Genomic DNA, 22,741 nt, shown 5'->3' with positions numbered 1-22,741 from the left:
TCTCATTGATACAGAATTCATGAGCAGCAGCGCAATTATTGTTTGCTTCTGCATATTCAACAACTTTAAGTTTGAACGCTGCGTGATAAGCAGACCTTTTTCTTTTGATTTCACCATTGTTCATTTTAAATACTAGTATGAAAATAGATTATTATTATTGTAGTTATAGATTCTGTAGGACTTTATATAGGAATGTCACCTGCTTTATTACTATCAAATTATTATTCTTTGTTTATTTCAAAGCAGCCCTGTAGATTGGCACGTCTGTGGGGATAACAGGCAATTTCAATTTTATTAGAGATTCCATTGATTCTGCACGTTATATTTTCATATTGGCTCGAGACTTATGAGGTCCATTGGTAGAAATGCATGAAGAAATCAAATTACACAGTAGCGGACTGACACAGTGCTATAGTACTATCGTTCATTGTATTTTTCTGATTGGCTTGTAAGGCATAGCATTTTGTGAAATGAATGAGTCAAATGTCATGCAGATTTGCAGCACTGCTCTTTTAGTATTCCTTTCAAGCCAATCTAGTCTACTAAAGAAAGCCTTTGCAACTTTAAAAGGCTGCAGTATTGACATCAATAAATGGGTCGGCAAACTTTGGCTCCTGGCCTGTCAGGATAAGCCGCTAGCGGGTCGGGATGTTTTGTTTACTTTGAGCGTCTGCAGGTATGGAGCCCCTCAGTTCCCTGTGGCCACGGTTTGCCGTTCTCAGCCAATGGGAGCTGCGAGACTTCCCAACCAATGGGAGCTGCGAGAACAGCGAACCACGGCCACAGGGAGCTGAGGGGCTCTGTGCCTGCAGATGCTCCATGTAAACAAAATGACAATGTATTAGATATTCAATTCAATTATTTCATAGAGTTTAAAATCATCAAATTTTGGCGTAGACCCGTTAATAAGCCAACCCCCGCTCTTTGATGCGTCACTTGTTTACCAAAAATATTTGGCTTATGAATGAGTATATACGGTAGTTATTTTACTAGTACCTAAAAATACCATATACATCACCTTGCACACTGTATCTGCTAACCGGGTGAAAAAAATTTTACAGTCATGTTGACAAAATAGAACAGTGGAGCTTCACTGCAAGCCTATCACTTTGGAATACAAGGCTGTTATTCTGCTTAGTGGTTCAGATTAACTTCTAGACACCTCAAAAAAAACTGCACTACTTAAATAACGAATTGTCACAATACATCATCTACCATCTTCACCTCGGAATATTAAAATTAGTCATTGGTGCGAGGAATGCCAAATCAATGCTGTCAATTTAGATTTATAAGCAAAAACCAATTATTCCTTCAAGTTGAAAAACAAAGCAATTACTTACTGTGCTGGTTAATAAGCATGCGGAAAGAGATGCGATTGGTGTAGAACCTATCTAGAAAATACTGGATGTTACTGCTAACAAACGGATCAAAGCCATACTTTTCCTTGTACTCAATCACCCCTTGCGCCATGGTAGGAACCACATCATTGTGTCTGTTCCTTACTTTGATTAAAACTTCTAAAAAGCTGAAACACAAAATTAGAAACAGAATGTTAGAGTAACAGGAATCTCTGCATCTCACACTGCAGTTTTCAAATATTCACTTGCATATAAGAGTCTTTTATTGTTTATCTCCCAGAGTCTCCAAAAGTTTATCAGAGAAACAAACTCCAACTACATTACTACCTACCACATGTCATGCTAAAGGGAAATATATTATGGTGCAACCGTATGTTTAAACTAGTGTAAACATTCAAGGCTTCTTGATAACTCTAGTTATGTCCCATAACAATTTATTTAAAATTGTGTTTTCTCCAGACCTTTCTTCTCTGTGAATCCAGCACAACATATGTCATTTATTCTGCTTGGTTTACAAATTCTGCAGGAGGCAGTGGATTGGTGGGGAGCTGTCTCAGAAGAGACCAGTTGGCCGTTTATCAGAATTACCAGAAAGGTGTCCCTACAGTTTGTTTTTAGAGTAGGTACCAGATGGAAGGAATTTATGAGGATGGTTATGTTTAAGTAATGAGCAGTATCAGCATGTGCACAGACACAATTCTGTTCAGTTTCTTTTTATGCCTCTAGAGGGCAAAAAAAACACACAATGGCGCTTTCTCCTTTTTCCTGTAGTATCTTGCCCTTTGAGATCAAGAAGTTTTAGGAGCTTACTTTCATTTATTTTTTAATGGCAATGATGCAAGACAACAGTAGGCATATATTATAGAACAGATTAAAAATGTTACTTTCTTGTCAAAGCAGACCACAGCTTGTGATATTTAAAGAATTACCCCTTCCTTTTACATACAATTCTTTTGAGGTACAAAATACTGAAAAGAACCATTCATGTTTTAAAAAAGGATGACTTGAATATCTTATTAATCTCAAAACACTAAGAGTTAGCAACCTTCATCTCTGCCACTTTTCTCATTGACATTAATGACAATCATATACTACATTGACAATAATGCTTTATTCCTTCCTTCAGGATCAAATAGAAACAAATGCAATATACTTTTCAAAAGAAAGCAAAGATGGTGACTCTTTTATTAAGTTGTAACTGTGTCTGCAAAACTAAGGAGTCTTTTTATATGCTAACTCTGAAGCAAATTCTCAATGGGTTTATAATGAGCACAGAAGAACAGTATTTGACAAATTGAGTGAATAATTAATTAAATTAGAACCTAAGCACCACCTCTGGAAGGAAATAATAATACATTAGATTGTATGAAGTTATAGAGCACGGAAGACTGATTAGTCACTAGTATTTACTTCTCCTAAGGCCTCGTTTACACTACAGAGTTTTGTCAATGCAAGTTATGCTGATGATCAAAAAACAATATAATCACTTTGCTTGTGCACGTTCACATAACGCCCCTTCTGTTGGCAAAGCACATCCACGGTTGGCGCTCTAGCATCGACGGTGAGAGCAATGCACTGTGGGTAGCTATCCCACTGTGCTACTTCCCATCTAGGAATTGTGAGATGGCGGAGTGGATTGCAATGCATCATAGGTGCAATGTTCCATGATGCAGTTTTTTCCATCCCATCATTCCATAGGCTTCTGACTGTGTTCCGCGGCATTTTTCAATGGCCCCTGTTTACTGTGCACCTGCCATCTCAGTCTGAAAGGATGGAGCCTGCACTGCTGTCATCAATAGAAAGGGGTACTTCTCTATGGTACTGTAGGTGCTTGTGGATCACCATGGGCGCTTCACTGACATCAATGTGAGGTGCATACATCTTCAGGAACACTGGCCTGTACAGAAAGCGGCAAGCAGGAACTTTCTTTCCAGACCAGAAGATTCCAATGGGGGATGTTGAAATGCCCATAATGATGGACCCAGAGTGCCCATTACTCCCCTGGCTCATGAAGCCTAACAACAGAAACCTAGACAGCACCAAGGAATGCTTCAACAATAAGCTACGCAGGTGCAGAATGACAGCAGAAAGTGCGTCTGGCGAATTAAAAGCACGCTGGCACTGCTTTTATGGCAGGTTAGACCTAAATGAGGAAAATATTCCCATGGCCATAGCAGCCTGCTGTGCTCTCTGTAATATTTGTAAGGTTAAGGGTGAAAAGTTTCCCCTGGGGTGGTGTATGGAGGCAGATCACCTGGTAGCTGATTTTGAGCAGCCAGATACTAAGGCGACTAAGTACAAAATTGTAAATTCTGCCACCATTTTCCACAGCCAATATCTCATTCCCTAGGGTGAGCATGGATGCAAGAGTGCATCTCATGCATGCGTGGGGTTTCAGATCAGGTCCTTATGCTGTTCGCTTGTGTGGCACTTCAGTCCCTGCACAAGGGATTACAGGAAAGTTTCCTACAATGGGGGAAGAAACAAAGCAGCTCTGCCAAGGAACCTTCGGCAGAGGATTGGTGAGTACCTCAAGGAAAGTTTCCTAGAGATCTCTCTGGAGGATTCCCATGAAATCGCTGGTTTCAGAGTAACAGCCGTGTTAGTCTGTATTCGCAAAAAGAAAAGGAGTACTTGTGGCACCTTAGAGACTAACCAATTTGTTTGAGCATAAGCTTTCGTGAGCTACAGCTCACTTCATTGGATGCATACTGTGGAAAATACAGAAGATGTCAAAATACAGAAATCTCTGTGCACATTAACACTGTTCCATTGCTCCAAAGGGGAACGTGAAGCACACGCAAACACAGCTAGTCTCATACATATCTATCCCTTCACCCACTTCTAGAATATAACAAAGAAAAGGACAACTCCACGTCATATGCAGCATCAACTCAAGAAGATCACTTATCAGAGCTCCCCATGTGTGCATCATGCACACCAGAGACAGAGTGCTGGGATTGGCTCAAACTCTCATGGGTCGAGAAGAGGTCCTGGCTTGCCATGTTACCGGATGACCCTATCGCCTGTCCCATCGCGTCCTCCAACTCAACCTCTTCGCCCACAACTTCATCCTCAGGGTCGAGCCTGCTGTCTCCAACCCTGCCGAAGTATCCATGGGGCTCTTGGTCGTGGAGGTGGGGTCACTGCCGAGGATGGCATCCAGCTCCTTATAGAAGCAGCAAGTCTTCAGCGCAGCACCGGAGTGACCACATGACTCTCTTGCCTCCTGGTACACCTGCCTCAGATCTTTTATCTTTGCACAGCGCTGATGTGTCCTGTTCATAGCTCTTCTCCAACATGCCACGAGAAATCTGACTTTAAGTATCGAAGCTCCTACAGCTGGAGTGAAGCTAGGACTGCACCTCCTCCTCTCCCCACAGTGCCAGCATATTTAACAACTCAGATGCGCTCCAAGCAGGAAAGCATTTGCTGTGTGGAGCCACCACGGTTAGCTGGGAAGATGCAATATGAACTGTCCACCCCAAGCAAGCAGGAAGTGGAATTTCAAAAATTCCTGGGCCTTTAAAGGGGGAACAGTGTACCTGGGTGCAGGGTAGTAGAGGTCTAACTGCTGACCAGAGTGTTCAGAATGGACATTGTGGGGCACCTCCTGGAAGCCATATACAGCGACATAACCAAGCGCAGTGTCTACACTGACACTTTGTCGACGTAACATAGCCACAAAAAGCTCTACACCTCTTGTCAAGGTAGTTTTATTTTGTCAGCAAAGCAGGAGAGTTTTGTCGGCAGAAGGAATATTGTAGTGTGTACATCTCCACTGTTTTGTCGACAAAAACGGACTTTTGGAGACAAAACTCTGTAGTGTAGATAAGCCCTAAAAGTCAATATATAACCTCTCAGATTAAAGTTGCAAGTACTCAAAAAGGGCTTTAATTGCTTATTTGTAAACAAAGGAATTGTCACCACATACCTGGATTTTTTTATAGGGTATTCAGAAGTTTTAAACAGTCCTGTGATAAACCCAATTACTCAATTAGAGTGGAGAGTGATGCCTCTAGTCTGTCCCTCTTTACTTTATCTCACACCACTCCTCAAAGTTAAAAAAGAGAAAAAAAAACATTTTATCAGTTTCTTAAAACTGGTATCTATTTCCCACTTTCATATGTTCTTCAGGCCTATAGCACTGTTGAGAAGTAAAATGTACTGTGACAGTTTGTATTCCTATGTTCACCCCTTTTACAAGACTCTGGTACATTTTGTACGAAGTATGCCTTGCGTATATTTTCCCAAAAGATGCCATTTGAAAACTCAATTTGCCAATTACTGTCCTAGTCCAATGCGTGTGGGCAACGTTGTATGTAAAGGTATACGATTCTACTATATGATACTACTGAGACATATTCCAAGTCTGCAAAAACAGCCACAAACCAGTTCCTCAGAAACAAAAGGCAAACCAACACCTCAGCCAGGTGTCAACAAGATCAAATGGACTATCACCTGGTGACTATTCTTTGGCAGAAAAAAGGGAGTTAGCAAGAAATTTACATCTTGACAAAGAAACTGTTGGAGGTTCCCATCACCGCAGACTTTTTGTCTTCTGAACCTCAGTTGGAGATAATTTTCAAAGAAAAAGAGAACTATAAGAAAGGAGAACAGAAGCCTCAAAATATTCCTCCCTTTCTCTTTGCCCACAGCACCAACACGCCCCGAACAACAAGGAAATTAACACTGAACTGGGGGAGGGGTTGTGGCTGAAAGGAATCCAGCCAGTAAGACTGCTGAAGCATGCGGTGAGAGAAATCTTTGCTTGGAATTCATTTAGCTTGTTAAATTAGATATTAATTGCATTTTACCCTTTTTTTTTTTTATAACCAATTCTGACTTGTATGCCTCATTACTTGTAATCACTTAAAATCTTTCTTTCTGTAGTTGATAAACTTGCTTTATCTAAACCAGTGTGTTTGCTTTGAAGTGTTTGGGAAACTCCATTCCACATAACAGGATTTGTGAATATAATTTTTTATTAATGAAATGATGGACTTTATATGAGCTTGTACTGTCCAGAAGGAGAGAGCTTGGCACTACAAGATGCATATGTTCGGGGAAAGTCTGGGACTGGGAGTTTGCTGGTGTTGCCCTGCAGTGTAATTCATTGGTGGCTCGCTAATACTCATACAGTAATATCTGAGAGTAATTCACATGCTGAAGGCTGCGTGTGATCTGAGCAAGAGTGGTTGTTCTCACAGTGAACAGTGTAAAAGGCACCCCAGGCTGGAGAATTGAGTGGACACAGCTGTTCTACAGTCCAGATTGTACCCTGGGTAATGTCACATGTACCTCTCCTAATGAGTAATAATGTATCTATTTTCCCTAAAGATGCTTTCCCCTTCACCCTACATGGCTGATTGTGAAGGAACGCTCCTCTTGTAAAATAACTTATTCACCATCTCCTATCTAATCAGCAATTCTTAAGTGCCTCCACAAATGGCTCATCTAGTCTTTCAAAGTGACATCTTACTTTGCAAAATAAGCAGTAATGTGGAAGTCTTAATAGATACTACCTAATCCCAAATCTAAAGACTTTTAAAATAAAGAAGGGCTGTTCTTACATACTCACCTACCTTGCTGATTGAACAAGCATCCCCTCTTCAAAACTACTTTAATGCTTAAGGCTTCAGAGATTCTTTTAAATAGATTAGGCCTTTCTGATTATGTGTGATCTGTAACTACTGAAATCTCAGAGTTAAATGCCAAGAAAAGAGAGGTTTCAGTCCTCTTCTTCCTAGCTGTGAATACCAAAATCATTTTTTTGGTTGCAAAGAAGTACAGGAACAAACTCCTATTTTCTCTTCTGCAAATAGAGAGATAGTGCCACAAGGAAACAAACTTGAATTTCTTTATGTTTCATATCAGAAAGCATGCCTGCCTAGAAACCAGAATCCTTCAGTGCTACAGAGGACAACATATATTATAAAGGAATCCTTAGTTATTTCTAAGGCCTGGGCTACACTGCGTGGGGAGGTCGAACTCAGATATGCAACTTCAGCTACACTATTCGCGTAGCTGAAATCAAAGTATCTTAGTTCGACTTACCTTGCCGTCCTCACAGCGGCGAGTCGACCATGGCAGCTCCCCATCGACTTCGCTTACTCCTCCTGCCAAAGTGGAGTACAGGCATCGATTCAGGGATCGATTTATCACGTCTAGACGAGACAAGATAAATCGATCCCTGACAGATCGATCACTACCCACCAATCTGGCGGGTAGTGAAGATGTACCCTAACATGCAACTGCTCCTCCTCCTATCTTCAAAGATGCTTTACTTCGCTCTTGAAGATATTCCTTTCTATGAATTAAGATAGACCTAAACATTTTTTTAAAAGGCTAACAACCTGAATATATTTATGTGTATTTATGAGTTTACCACTTTTCCTTAATCTTGCTATGCTCCATGTCTGTCAAGTTGGCCCCTGATCTTTTCACTTTAGGCTGTAGACAAGCACCATTTCAAACAAAGCTCACATGACACCAGAATGAAGAAATTTATTAATATTCTGACTTAGTCACTTGTAACCAAGTTTCAAAATACTGCGTACTACTTCTCCAAAACCACAGTGAGTAACACCGAGTTCCACAGAGCAGGAATTCTTAGAAAGCTGGTTGAACCTAGTCAACTTCATGTGCGTTGGCAGATGCGCACAAAGGCAGCATCAGTGAGAAGACGACGAGTTCTTTACCCCTTCATTTGGTAACTGCCTATCCAGAAACAGTAGCTACATGAAGACAAGCTGAGATGATGTAACAAGATGCGTAGTAAGTCTTAGTAGTAAATACATTTGGAGAACTCTATTGGCAAATAACCTTGTATTTTTCATGAAAAAAAAATCTTTCACTGATTCTTCCCCCCCCCCGAGATTACTTAGCATTAACCCCTTTGGAGCAAGGCTGAAGAGCTCCATAATTTGTAAACAGACTGAAGGAGCAGTTTTACCAAAATATGTATCAGATCTAACTTCTGATCTGGCTTTTGTATCAACACAAGAGTGTCACCACAGCTTTAGCAGAGTAAGCGTAGCAACCTTCTGTAACGGCAATTTTTGAATAAGACTCAATTCAAGTGACTATCCATTTAGATTACTACTGATTGGATATGTTAACCCTTTTTGGCCTACCCTCATAAACAGCAGAAAAGAGTTAAGCAAAAACTTTCATCTTGCCACATAAAAGTGGATGGCATTTTTGATATCCAGCTTATGGAGAAAGTCTTCCACTTGAAGGATTTAGAATGAGAGACAGGCAGAGGGACTTACTTTAAATGGAATTAGTATACAAGTTGAATGAGAAATTTGTGATGAAGTTTGAGAATCACTTAAAAACCAAGAATGAAACATGAGGACATATCTTATTTACCTTTCTGGAAGAGAATATAGCTATTAAAAATGTCAGTTTAAAGTGCAGTTCTGGTCTGCACAGGAAAAAAATAAACATGACATATTTCTCAACAGATCAGCCCCAAGTCTAATCCGTTTACTTTAATGACTAAAAGAATTTATTACTTCAATACGGTTAGCACTGCAGAACCAATACAACTGATGGAACATCAGCAGAGTTTTATTCTCTCTCATGCATCATCAACAAAATTGTCTACCACGTTTCAAATGAAGGGCCAAATTCTGTGTTCAGTCATACCTGTGTAAACGCAAAAGAATCATATGGTTATGCAGATGTAATGGAGAACTTTTGGAACTTGTTTCCTCCTCAGCTCTGTAATAGTCCAAATCCATTAGCCTTCAGAGTCCTCACCTTTTCTCCCTTGACTATGAAGATATGAATGTAGGACAGGGCTGAATAGCAGTGGTGTTGGATTCTGTTAATTATTTCTTGTTATGCTGTTGGTGGGTTATTTGATACGATTTGGGGTAACTGATGGGTCTGCCTGTTTATTAGTATATTTTTAAGAGTGTCAGGGGTGCCTACAGTATTGGATGGACTCTCTAAATTGCAGTTTAATAAACATCTAAAGTAAATAAAAACACAGAATCTACAGAACCTTTACTTTAATGGTAATGATATATAAGCAAGAAAGAACTTTCCATGCTGAGGTAGAGTGTTTGTTACTGTAAGAAAATCAGAATAAGACTAATCTTCAGTGGAAGTTGTGGCTTGCTTTCCTCTGATATGAATTTGGCCCATGAAACTTTTCACCTTAAAGTCATTAGTCTGAATTCAGCTCTGATAGATAGCAATGAAGGGTTAAATCCTGTACCTACTGTAATCAATGGCAAAACTCCCATTGATTCCAATAGTACAGGATTTCACCCAAAGTAATTTTTATTGTATGGTAAATGTTCTGTTCCAAGTTATAGACCTGTTTGAAATATTAATACATTAACATAATACATTAAAATACTATAATAGACTACCTGAGCTCAAGGAAAACAGAGTACCTAAGTAGGGTTTTTTTTTGTATTAAAAGTGTTTGGTACCTTTAGTATACCTTTATTTATATGTACTTTTTTATTTTACATACCTTGAATTTAACACATTATACAGTATTGCAAGTTAGGAACTAGCAGGATACAGCGTAAGCTGTTCAAACAAACTTAGATTTTATGTTTTAGTTATTACAAACACAGTCTTAACTACCTGAATTCTACATTACAAATTTGATTATTTCTATGCTGTTACAATAAACAGAAATCCTGGCTTTTAACAGATCTTTTTCCTGGTGGTTTTACTTCTAAAATAAATCATTACTTACTTATCCAGAATATGAGGATCCTCAGGGCTTTTATTTTCATATTCTAAAAGCTCAAGGAAACTTTGCATGTACCTGAAATATAAAGAGATGTGACATTAAGAACTAGGGATAAAACGTTCAAAGACACCGAAGTGACATAGAATCCCACTTCAATGATCACCACGCATCCATTAAACTCTCTCTAGAACTCTTCTGCACCAATATCAACTTCCTGGACACCATGATCAGCTTCAGCAATGGATCCCTACTGACCACTGTATACAAGAAAGCCATGGCTCATCACATTTACCTACACAGATCAAGTAACCAGCCAAAATACATCAAGAAACCTGTTACCTGCAGCCAGGCACTCAGAAACCACAGAATATACTCAATGGAGAAAGTCCAGGATACACACCTTAACACACTTAAAACTGCCTTTCACCAAACAAGAACTCTCCCCCAGAGAAGCAGATGATGTCATGGAACAGGCCACTCAAATACTCCAAGAGAAACTCCTTCAAAACAGGAAAAAACCCTCTGACCGCATACACCTGGCTGTTATCTACCACTCCACACTGGAAACCATACACAGTATCATTTAACATTTACAACCCATACCTGTTGGGGAACACATCATGAAAGAAATCTTTCCCAAACCCCCTCTTCTGGTCTTCAAACAGACACCCCGCCCTGCAATCTCACCAACCTCATTATCAGAAGCAAGTTCCCCACAGACTAGGACCCACCAACTCAACGCAGCACCAGACCCTGCCATAACTGATGAAAAACTTGCAGACATATACAATGGTCAATACCCTCCAACACACTTTTCAAGATCCATGGGTCATACACATGCCTATCACAATAAGTTATGTACCTCATCCAGTGCACTACACACCCCAATAATTGTGTGGGTGAAACCAAACACTACACTTTTGAATGAATTCACAGAGTAAAATAATAAAAGACACCATATCACCTGTGGGCAAACACTTTTCACAAAATGACAACTCCATATCTGACCTCTCAGTCCTCGTCCTCAAAGGAAACCTACACAACACCTTCAACAGACAAGCTCAAAAGCTTAAATTCGTAATTTTGCTAGACACTAAAAATCAGGGTTTTAATAAAGACACTGGATTTATGGCTTGTTACAACAATTTGTAACCCACTAACATCCATTTTTTCTCCTATGACTGCAGCCATCTTAACGGGTTACTTCAAACTGAATAGTATCCTACAGAGTGTTAACTACTTATGTTAAACTATCTGTTACAACTTGTATTTAGCTGTGACACCCTGAGTAGGTTTATCAGACCTGAAGAAGAGCTCTGCGTAACTCAAAAGCTTGTCTCTCTCATCAACAGAAGTTGGTCCAATAAAAGGTATTGCCCCGCCCATCTTGTCTCTCTAATAGGAACCTAAATCACTTTTGAAACTTTTACCTTAGGACTATAATTTTGTCTGAAACAAAAACATATGCAGTACACAAAAAGAATTCCCTGCAAAGACTGCTACAAAGTGGGACATTTCCAAGAAGAGCAAAAAAAGGACAGTCAGAATCAGCATGCATGAAAAAAAAATCGTTTAAAAAACCAAAAAACAAAAATCCACACTTTTAAGTTAAAAAAAAATCTTATTTAAATAACCAATTTAAATTAAATACAGGTTCATTTTTAAAAAATAAACCTATTCAAAATTCAATTTGAAATTGACAACCTATGTTAAGGCAAATTTATAATAATCCCTAAAAATAATATAATTAAATACAAAATAATAATATTAAGCAGTACATGTTGGCTGCCAAGTTTTAAAGAAAGTCAAACCATTAAAATGGTTGAAGTCACTGGCTAAAGCACCTGAAACAGGAGGTCTTGGGAATATGCATCAGAGTCCAGATTGCAGGTATCAGTGGCAACTGTGATGGTAAAAAGAAAAAGGAGTACTTGTGGCACCTTAGAGACTAACCAATTTATTTGAGCATAAGCTTTCGTGAGCTACAGCTCACTTCATCGGATGCATACTGTGGAAAGTACAGAAGACGTTTTTATACACACAAACCATGAAAAAATGGGTGTCTATCACTACAAAAAGTTTTCTCTCCCCCCACCCCACTCTCCTGCTGGTAATAGCTTATGTAAAGTGATCACTCTCCTTACAATGTGTATTACCAGCAGGAGAGTGGGGTGGGGGGAGAGAAAACCTTTTGTAGTGATAATCACCCATTTTTTCATGGTTTGTGTGTATAAAAAGGTCTTCTGTACTTTCCACAGTATGCATCCGATGAAGTGAGCTGTAGCTCACAAAAGCTTATGCTCAAATAAATTGGTTAGTCTCTAAGGTGCCACAAGTACTCCTTTTCTTTTTGCAAATACAGACTAACACGGCTGTTACTCTGAAACCTATGATGGTAAGGAATAGAAGAGCTCTCCTACCAATGAAGCTGTTGGAGCACTCAAGTCTCCTTTGAAGACTGTTTCCGCTGGTGTGCATTAATGCACCACAGAGTGATGCAAAGATCTTATATTCAGATGAGCAAAGGGTGTGATGCAGGTCATGAGGAGACTATCAGGCCCAGCAGTCTTAGGAAATATTGTACAGTTGTTCCAAGATTTGCCAAGGAGTCTTGAATTTTCAAAAAAAAACTCTCTCTTCTGGAAGAAAGTCTCTGGCCCAAGTGGAGTCCAGGACAGCTCTGATGAAGGTGATCCTTTGCACAGGTTGAAGCGAGGACTTTCTCCCACTTGACTTATAGTCTCCAAGACTGGAAGAATATGCAAATGTATAGGATCTGAGGAGAATCCTGTTAAGAGTTGACCCTTCGGAGTCAGTCGTCCTGATATTTAGGCAAATATTCCTGGGTGTATGAAGTGAGCAGCAACCACCACAAAGCACTTGAAGACTCATGTGCTGTGGACCAGCTGAAAGGAAAGACTCACCTGGTAGCATCTCATCCTCACACGAAGAATCTCAGGTATTTGATGTGTGAGTGATTTCCAAACCATAGTGGTATCTTTTAAACCGAGAGATGCATAAGGTCACGTGCCCTCCGAGAGTTTTGCCAGGGTTTGATGGGCCCCCTCCTCCCTGCATGGCAGCTGCTGGGGCTGGCAAGCTGGGAGCTCCGGCCAAGGGGAGAGGCAGCGGCAAACAACTGGGAGCTGCAGGGAAAGCTGCAGCTTTTGTTGCTACCTCTCCCTATGGAGCTAAAGCAGTGGCTCCTCCCTGCAGCTCCCAGCTGTTTGCCACTGGCTCTCCACATGGAGTTAACATCTGGAAGCTGCAGGGAGGGGTCACTGACGGTAAGACTGGGGGTGTACCTGAGGGGCATAACTCAAGCTGTTAGGGGAGGGTGAACCTTTAAATTGTGTCCTCCCCAGCAGGCACCAGTTGTCTCTAGCAGAAGCCCCTAGCTCCACCACAGGGCAGAAACCCTGAGCTCTCCACACCCTCAGTCTAGTAGGCGGAGACTAGAGGCAGTGGGTTTGAGGGGGGCTCCATGAGCTACACTTTAACAGTAAAAAAGCTGCAGTTTGGCCACCCCTGCTTTATACCCTTAGCTTAAAGCATGAGGGAAGCCAGGACGCAGGCGTGGCTGCCCCATGGGTACCACTAGGGAAAACTTTCCAGCACTGATGCATGACACACACACACACACACCTATGGTGGAACAGACACATGCATTCACTTGAAGAAACAATGTTGCTTAAAAATACCAAATCGTTAAAGACGTTGACAAGCATGCTTGAAGCTGCAACCGCCACCGCTGTAATTTTAGATGCAATTCTCCTATCGGCAGCCAGCAAAATCCATGCATTCTTGCCCTTTGGGAATGCCTTACTTTTAAAAGCAAATGAAATGTGATATTTCCCATTTATATTAATTCAGTATACACAAAAGTCTCGTACTTCTTGTGAAATTATCTGATTAAAACATGACCATACAGATCATTATTGCAACCACTGTTATACATATGCAACAAATCTTGTACGAAATGTGGTATGTAAGATGTCTATGGAAAGGTTAAGATTTGCTGAGTATGATTATGCTATTTGTATGCATCATTTTTGTATTTAATGTTATGAGTATTTGCTCTATACCTGTATTTCTAATATGTTTGCTTCTGGGAAACACCAAGAAGATGTTTAGCCAGCACATTATGAACGATTCAAATTAAGTGGCTCATTAAGAAACACTTAACCGACATTGGACCATGGACCATGCCCATCTACACTGAATGGACTGTCCTGCAAACGTACTGTCTGGAGTATAGGTAATCAGCTCAGTGGTAGCAGATGACAGAACGAGGAGTAATGGTCTCAAGTTGCAGTGGGGGAGGTTTAGGTTGGATATTAGGAAAAACTTTTTCACTAGGAGGGTGGTGAAACACTGGAATGCGTTACCTAGGGAGGTGGTGGAATCTCCTTCCTTGGAAGTTTTTAAGGTCAGGCTTGACAAAGCCCTGGGTGGGATAATTTAGTTGGGGATTGGTCCTGCTTTGAGCAGGGGGTTGGACTAGATGACCTCCTGAGGTCCCTTCCAACCCTGATATTCTATGATAATGGCTTCCTGCAATGACTAGGGTATGCCTTCACTAGCAATGTAAAAGCAGCTGTTTAGTCACTACACCAGCACTGGGAGAGAGCTCTCCTAACACTGTAAAAAAAAAAAAAAAACACACCACCACCACAAGGGGAGTAGCTCCCAGCACTGGTTGCACTGTCTACACTGCCACTTTACAGTGCTGAAACTTGCAGTGCTCGGGCGGGGGGGGGGGGAGGTGTTCCCACACCCCTGAGCGAGAAAGTTGCAGCGCTGTAAAGTGGCAGTGTAGACAAGTCCTACATGAAATCACGCATCCACAGGTGACTTGTCCACCTGACTCCAAACTCCCATTTTGTCATCTGTAAACTTTCCACTAGCTGTGCTGAGGGCTTTGTTTGAAACAATGGGTTTCCCTCCACATGGCAGAAGATATAAAAGGCCCTGGAAATCGCTCCATTTTACCTCTTTCCTGCTCAAATCTCTGGACAATGGACTAATGGGAGCATTCTAACCAATGGACTGAGGACCTTCCAATGATTTGGAAGCAGCCAGAGACTTGAGTTAAGCCAGCAGTTGATTCCATCACTGCTACAAGCCTGAACCGAGAACTTTGCGTTTATTGTATGTATTTGATTCCTTTAACCAATTTGAACTCTTGCCTTTCATTCTTTTCTTTTTATAAATAAAACTTTAGATTTTAGATACTAAAGGATCGGAAACAGTGTGATTTTTGGGTAAGATCCGAGTTGTATATTGACCTGAGTGTGTGGCTGTTCCTCTGGGATAAGAAGAACCTGTTATTTGACGAAATTGGTTGTAAAGATCCACTCATCTTCAAATCTAGTGTTTTTGGTGGTGATATAAGGACTTGGATATCTAAAGAAACTGCTTTTATGGCTTCCTGTTAGCCAGTGTGGTCAAACGGAAGTTTACTTTTGTAGCTGGTTTGGTATTTCTCAAGGGAGAATAACCTCCAGTTCTGGGGTATATCTGCCACATTTCTAAGCAGTTTGTCCTGAATTTGGTATTCTCAGTTGTGTCCCACAAAGGCATGGTTACACTTGTGAAAAATTCACAGGTTGATGGATTTATGACAATCTGAAAGTACAAGACAATATTTAAAATATGAAAAAACATTAAGAAGGTGACTAATTTCAGGTATAATAAATTTTGTTTAAGATTCTTCGTCAATAAATTTTTAAGGTAACCTGTTAAGACTCTTGAATTTCAGCCCCCCCCCCCCCAAAAAAAAAAAAAAGATTTATACTTCTGACAATATTAATGAGTTAGTAAATTTGGTCCTAATACAGGTAAATATTTTTCTTTTTCAAAAACATTTGATGTTCAAAACAAAATATTTGAGAGAGAAACATAAACATCATTTGAGGAAATACAAACATCAATACCTTTTAACAACTGTTTAGAGTCAACACTTGGATATGGAAATACAAAGCTGAAAATATTTGTTGCAATTTCTCACAATAAAAATCTTATCTGTTACAGGTCCAAAACCACATGTATTTCTATTTTCTCAAAAAACAGCTCTCTTTCTGATCTATTATTTCACACATGGAAATCACAGAAGATAAAGAATTTAATCTTCCAAAAAGGAACCCATTACAACAATAAACATAATATATTCCTCTAATCATGGACTTCAAATGTCATTTCCTGAACTATCAGAAAAAACTCCATCTGTGAGTTTAGCAATCGGACATCTGCATCATCTTGAAGACATTGGTGAGCCACTAATATGCTGACAATAAAAGATGGTTACCTACTTTTTTGTAACTGTTGTTCTTTGAGATGTGTTGCTCCTTCTCGGGTGCCGGCTGTGCCGGGGGCAGGTTGTCTGATGCAGCCTGGGAGGAACAATGGGAGTACGGAACCGGTACAAGAGGTACACCCCACGGGTTCCAGTACTGCCACTGGACAGGCCATTGCCCCTGCCTCCACACCACTGCCACAGGAGCCACGCTGGTCTCACGGGTCAGTGGTGATTTGCCTTTTATAGGTGAGGGGCTGAACTCCCCTTGAGGCTTGGACCCTTCCCGTGTTAACTTTGCCCTTCCGGTGACCAGGGTGGAGCCATAGATGCCTGCATCTGCTGATTGAACCTAGTCGGTGACCGGTAAGGAGAGAGTGAAGATCGGTGCCTGTCCAAGGAGCGGTACCAGGGAGCCAGAGATTGTTGCCATGACTGGGAACGATCCCGCATGCAGGGGGATTGATGCTGGGAGACTGCCTAGGCCAGAGGTGGGCAAACTTTTTTGCCCAAGTGCCACATCTGGATATGGAAATTGTATGGTGGGCCACGAATGCTCATAAAATTGGGGTTCAGATGCAGGAGGGGGGGAGGGCTCCAACGGGGGGGGGCGGGCTCTGGAATGGGCCAGAAATTAGGAGTTCAGGGTGTGGGAGGGGGCTCCAGGCTGGGGCACAGGGTTGGGGTGTGGGAGGGGGTAAGAGCTCCAGCTGGGGGTGTGTGCTTTGCGGTGGGGCTGAGGATGAGGAGTTGGAGGTGCAGGAGGGTGCTCCAGGCTGGGACTGAGGGGTTCGGAGGGCAGGAGGGGGATCAGGGCTGGGGCAAGGGATCGGGACACAGAAGGAGGTCGGGGTGCAGGCTCTGGGCAACGCTTACCGCAATCAGCTCCCAGAAGCAGAGGCATGTCCCCCCTCCGGCTCCTACACAGATGGGGACTGAGGCTACAGTGCTGGGATCCAAGGCCAGAGCAACGTGGACTGACACCTGTGGTCTGGGGATCAGGGACGCTCTGCTGCTTTAGGGGGTGGTCCCATAACTGGCTTGCCCATAGATGCCAGGGCCTTGGCTGGGTCCGTCACCTGGCTTGGCCTCTGTTGTGCTGGTCAGCCTGCTTGCTCTTTTCCCACGGGGCCGACTTCAGGCACAGATGACCATACTAGGGGCCGGGACCCGTTGTTGCTCCCAGGAGCAGGAGGCGGGTCTCTGGCTGGACTAGGGGGTCCGACCGCAGCAGTACCCACAAGCAGCTCTGGGGTGGCCATGTGGCCTGACAGGTCTTTTGCCCGAAGTCCCCTTTTCCTGCACTGCTGGAGGCCCATCAACTTCAACTGCTTCTTAGGCACCGGGGAGGGAGAATGGTGCCAGGAGGGTTCCGGTGCCAGTATTGAGCTGCGCACCAATCCAGGATGCCAGGCGTGGAGTCCAATCAAGAGGGACAAAGCACAGATTCCACAGGAGAGTCCTCAGGCAGATATCCCGCTCCTTCTGAGTTCAAGGATGAAAGTTTTTGCAGATCCTGCACTTATCCTTTCTGTGGGACTCCCCCAAACACTTTAAACTGCTCTTGTGGGGGGTCACTAATGGCAATTGGCCGGCTGCACAATGAACATGGCTCAAAGCCTGGAGAACAGGGCATGCCCAGCTCCGAGGCGAAGTCCCAACTCCTAACTCCTAAACTCTAGACTCTAACTCCTAAACAACTAACATTTAGACTTAGTTAGACCTTTAAGTTAACAACGAACAACAAAGGGTGACAGAATAATGGATTGTAAGAACCGCTAACGCTCCTAAGAAGGAACTGAGAGGATGTAGGGTTAAGCAGTGCCTAATATACCAGCACATGAGCGTGGCATTCAAGAAGGCACTACAGCCAATCCTACGGGTACCGCTAAGGCAAAAATCTCCGGTGACTGTGCACATGGGCATGCACAAACCTAGAATGGAATCGACATGAACAAGCACTCAAAGAAAAACTAACTATACACATTTGCGTATTACAATATAGAGAGGCAAGGATAGCTCAGTTTAAAGCAAGATCTTAACTCGGAATGCGAATATTCCTAACTTCCATAGCTCTACTGTATTTTTCACACATTAATTCACTTTCAAATTTCATGTATACCACTACCCCGATATAACATGGGTTTGCATACAATGTGATAAAGCTTCGACACGCTGCTCTGAGCAGCGTGTCAAAGGTGCCAGGCCGGGCCAGGACCAAAGGGCTGGATAAGGGGCAGAGGGTCTCGGCAGAGGTCAGGGGCTCCCCCATCCCCAGGGTCTGGGAGGCAGGAGCTCTGGGGTGGCATTTTGGGGGGTCCCGCAGTTCCAGAGCGGCCTGGGGAATTACCTGGGGGCCGGGAACAGCCCGCTCCGCTTCCCTCACCCCAGCCCCAGCTGTGTTGCTCAGGGGAGGGGGCTTAGGGGAAGGGATCCCCCCTGCACGCACTGGCAGCAGCAGAAGCGGAGCAGCCCGGCCCCAGCCTGCTCCACTCCGCCAGCTCCCAGCCGCAGGACTCCGTTTGCCGCCGCAGGTGAGTGCGGGACCTTTCCCCAACCCTCCCCCCAGAAACACAGCTGGGGCCGAGGCAAGAAAAGCGGAACGGTCTGGGGCCGCATCACTCCAATTCCCACCACAGATGAGTGTGGGAGGCGTCCTTTCCCCAACCTCCCCGCACTCAGCATCGGCTGGAAGCGGAGAGCCATGGCTGGGAGGTGGCGGAGTGGAGTGGGTTGGGGCTGCATTGCTCCGCTTCCCGCCGATGCCAGTGAGTACCTGTCACGGGGCGGGGTGTGCGGATGGGGTCAGAGCAGTCAGGGAACCTATAACGCGGTGAGATTTTTTGTCTCCCGAAGACTGCGTTATATCGGGGTAGAGGTGTATTTGGCATATAGACTTACTGATTTGTAGGTAATGAAGTTTGAAATGATCTGTAAGAAAACAGCTGGCATTGCATGATGTTTTTACATGAATAAGACAATTTTAAACCAAATATTGCACAAATTCTAACACTAATCTAGGATTTTTTTTAGGTCTGAAGTTTGAGATACGACCGAACATTAAATAATTAACCTATTACTTTACCACCTGAAAAGACTAACGTTACTGAATTCCCATCAAGGTAAAATGCAACTTATGAATACAAAAATTGTGGTCAAATTCACTCGCAAAACTCTGCAGAGTATGCAAAGATATTTTTACATAAATTTTTGTGGATTAATTCTTCTCAGACATGAACAGCATGAAGAGCTGTGCCTTGTGGCAGAACTTGTTCAGAGCCCAATGAATGTAGCCAAGGAAGAAGTTTACAGACCTTTGCTCAACTTACAAGTAAAGCAGAGATAAATGGTATTGAGTAGATGCCAGAATTTGGTATTAACACTAATACAAATCAGCTGAGAAGATAAGACGAATAGTTTGTCTCAGCCAACTGGACAAACTACAGAGTTTTGCAGTTCCACGGTACCAACTGAATCAAAGCTGCCATTTTAAACCTTTAAAAACACAAGCTATGAGACCAGGAAAAGCTTAAGTCAGTTTTCAATTTTTGTGATGAGGGGATAGCTGGAGAAAGAGCAAACATTTAAAATATATGCAGGGCCTTATTTCTTCTGATGCAAGAATCCATGACAGCTACAATTAAATTAGGTTGATGTTTAATCTTTCCTTTAAAAATGAAGCAGGCCTTGTAACAGCTACTGATTTAGCACTCTAAACTCTTCCACTGAAATCACTCGTGCACAGAATTTCTGGGCTCCGACTCAAAAAACCAATTTATAAGTCCCCATTCTATCTCTGAAAATTGTATTAGACTATTTGTTTAGTATCAAACAGCAGAAATGAGGCCTCATTTGTATAGGTATACTAGTTCAACAGGGGGAAAATGTTATAAAAATAAATTATTCAAATTACACAACTGGATAATAAGATCCATTTTCACAAGTACAACTTTTAAATACATTTACAGTAGCAGAAATATACTGATTTCTTAATCCACTCTCCATACTTACCAACTCTGAACTAGCCCAACTGAAGGCCTGTTTAGCAAGTTATCAGGCAGCAAATTGACTTCTCTCATGGTATTAGCTAGCCGCACAGGAAGTTCTTTCCGTAGGAACATATATGATGTTTTCTCACATGCATTATCACGTCCTGTTAGAAAAAATAAAGAATTCTATTGCAATAGACTATGGTTTAGAATTTGCAACTCTAGAATGAAATAAATGTTTATCTTTGAAAACAAAGATCAATTAAAGTACCCTTAAGTCTCGTCCCCCTTTGATCCCTCCAGTTCCCTTTTTCAGGACACCACATTTATCTTTACCTCTTTAGCTCCTTTCCCATGTCCATCTGTCAGTACCCCTTCCAAAGCCCTCTTTCCCTCATATCTTCAGGTTCCACCTGTCTGAGAAGGTCCCGCCCCGAATCATTCTTCCAAGCTTTACCCAATCACAATTTGTCTCTAGTGCTCAAAACCTCTATCCCAGCCACACTCACGTGATTGAAAAAAACTTATTGTAAAAGAAAAACAATTTACAGTAATTTTCTCCAATACAAGGAGGCTTTTTTCTATTGCTTTTGTTGTAGAAGCAATTCCATAATAATTGTACTTCTTCAATGCTCTTTACTACAATGCTAGCACTTCTGCTCTAGAAAAGCTACTATTATTGTAGAATCATTTGATACAAGGATTACTTAGATTCCCTTTAAATAAGCATTAAATAAACTAGCCTATACAGGATAAAATGCCTACCTACTCTTCTAAGTACTACGACAGATCTGTGTGTATGTATAAAATCTCCTCACTGTACTTTCCACTTTATGCATCCAATGAAGCGAGCTGTAGCTCACGAAAGCTTATGCTCCGATAAACTGGTTAGTCCCTAAGGTGCCATAAGTACTCCTTTTCTTTTTGCGAATACAGACTAACACAGCTGCTACTCTGAAATCTGTACACAAAACTACTCGAGATAGTTAAGTCCCAGGCAGACAGCTACAAAAGGATCTCTCAAAACTGGGTTACTGGGCAACAAAACGGCAGACAAAATTCAATGTTGATAAACGCAAAGAAATGCACATTGGAAAACATAATCATCTATACATATAAAATGATGGGGTCTAAATTAGCTGTTACCACTCAAGAAAGAGATCCTGGAGTCATTGTGGATAGTTCTCTGAAAACATCCACTCGATGTGCAGCGGCAGTCAAAAAAGCTAACAGACTGCTGGGAATCATTAAAAAAAGGATAGATAAGACAGAAAATATCATATTGCCTCTATATAAATCCATGGTACGCCCACAACTTGAATACTGTGTGCAGATGTGGTCACCCCATCTCAAAAAAGATATATTGGAACTGGAAAAAGTTCAGAAAAGGGAACCAAAAATGATTAGGGATATGGAACGGCTTCCATATGAAGAGAGATCAATAAGACTTGGACTTTTCAGCTTGGTACAGAGATGATTAAGGGGGGATATGACTGAGGTGTATAAAATCATGACTGGTGTGGAGAAAGTAAATAAGGAAGTGCTATTACTCCTTCTCATAACACAAGAACTAGGGGGTCACCAAATGAAATTAATAAGCAGCAGGTTTAAAAACAAACAAAAGGAAATATTTCTTCACACAACACAGTCAACCTGTGGAACTCTTTCCCAGAGGATGTTGTGAAATCCACGACTATAACAGGGTTCAAAAAAGAACTATATAAATTCATGGAGGATAGGTCCATCAATGGCTATTTGCCAGGATGGGCAGAGATGGTGTCCCTAGACTCTGTTTGCCAGAAGCTGGGAATGAGCGACAGGGAATGGATCACTTGATGATTACCTGTTTTATTCATTCCCTCTGGGGCACCTGGCATTGGCCACTGTTGGAAGACAGGATACTGAGCTGGATGGATCTTTGGTCTGACCCAGTATGGCCGTTCTTATTTATCAAAGTTGAGTTGTATAACATAGTTTTTGTGTATGTGTATATATATATATATATTCCTTAAGTTTCCTTTGCCAAGTCTCACACTGATGAATTGGCAGATCCACTAGGCTAGTTCTACTGCTTAACGATTTGTCAGTACGTAACAGAACCTCTTTAAACAAGTCTGTTTTTTATTCTCAACTAATACCTTGATCTACCTGCATATCCTCTCCTATATTTTTTCTAACATAAAATATAAGTTTTATAGATAACCAGTGGTTCCAGTAACCTAACCAATTTATATGCTAGCTTTACTTTTACACTTTTCATATTTTATGCAAGCTGGAAAGCTTTGGTTGCCATTATACATAAAAATCTTGCCCATAATCAGAGTTCAATTAAACATTTCAAAGACCTAAAACAAACACAGATATAATCAACACAAAC

At 41.8% G+C, this 22,741-nt stretch overlaps 1 protein-coding gene across 1 annotated transcript in view; it reads right to left on the bottom strand.

The window, feature by feature from the left end:
* Positions 1-22,741, bottom strand: part of PDK3 (pyruvate dehydrogenase kinase 3) — an 85,549-nt gene that overhangs the window by 28,365 nt on the left and 34,443 nt on the right. The window contains exons 2-4 of the mRNA XM_048863264.2: positions 20,387-20,528; positions 10,084-10,155; positions 1,341-1,525 (exon numbers count right to left, since the gene is read on the bottom strand). Coding sequence (XP_048719221.2) covers positions 1,341-1,525; positions 10,084-10,155; positions 20,387-20,528 — 399 coding nt within the window. The remainder of the gene's footprint in view (positions 1-1,340; positions 1,526-10,083; positions 10,156-20,386; positions 20,529-22,741) is intronic.

The sequence above is a fragment of the Caretta caretta genome, chromosome 1 (assembly GCF_965140235.1).
Source record: "Caretta caretta isolate rCarCar2 chromosome 1, rCarCar1.hap1, whole genome shotgun sequence".
Classification (NCBI taxonomy): domain Eukaryota; kingdom Metazoa; phylum Chordata; order Testudines; family Cheloniidae; genus Caretta; species Caretta caretta.
The sequence above is the reverse complement of the archived record's forward strand: the minus strand, read 5'-3'. Positions and strand labels throughout refer to the sequence as shown.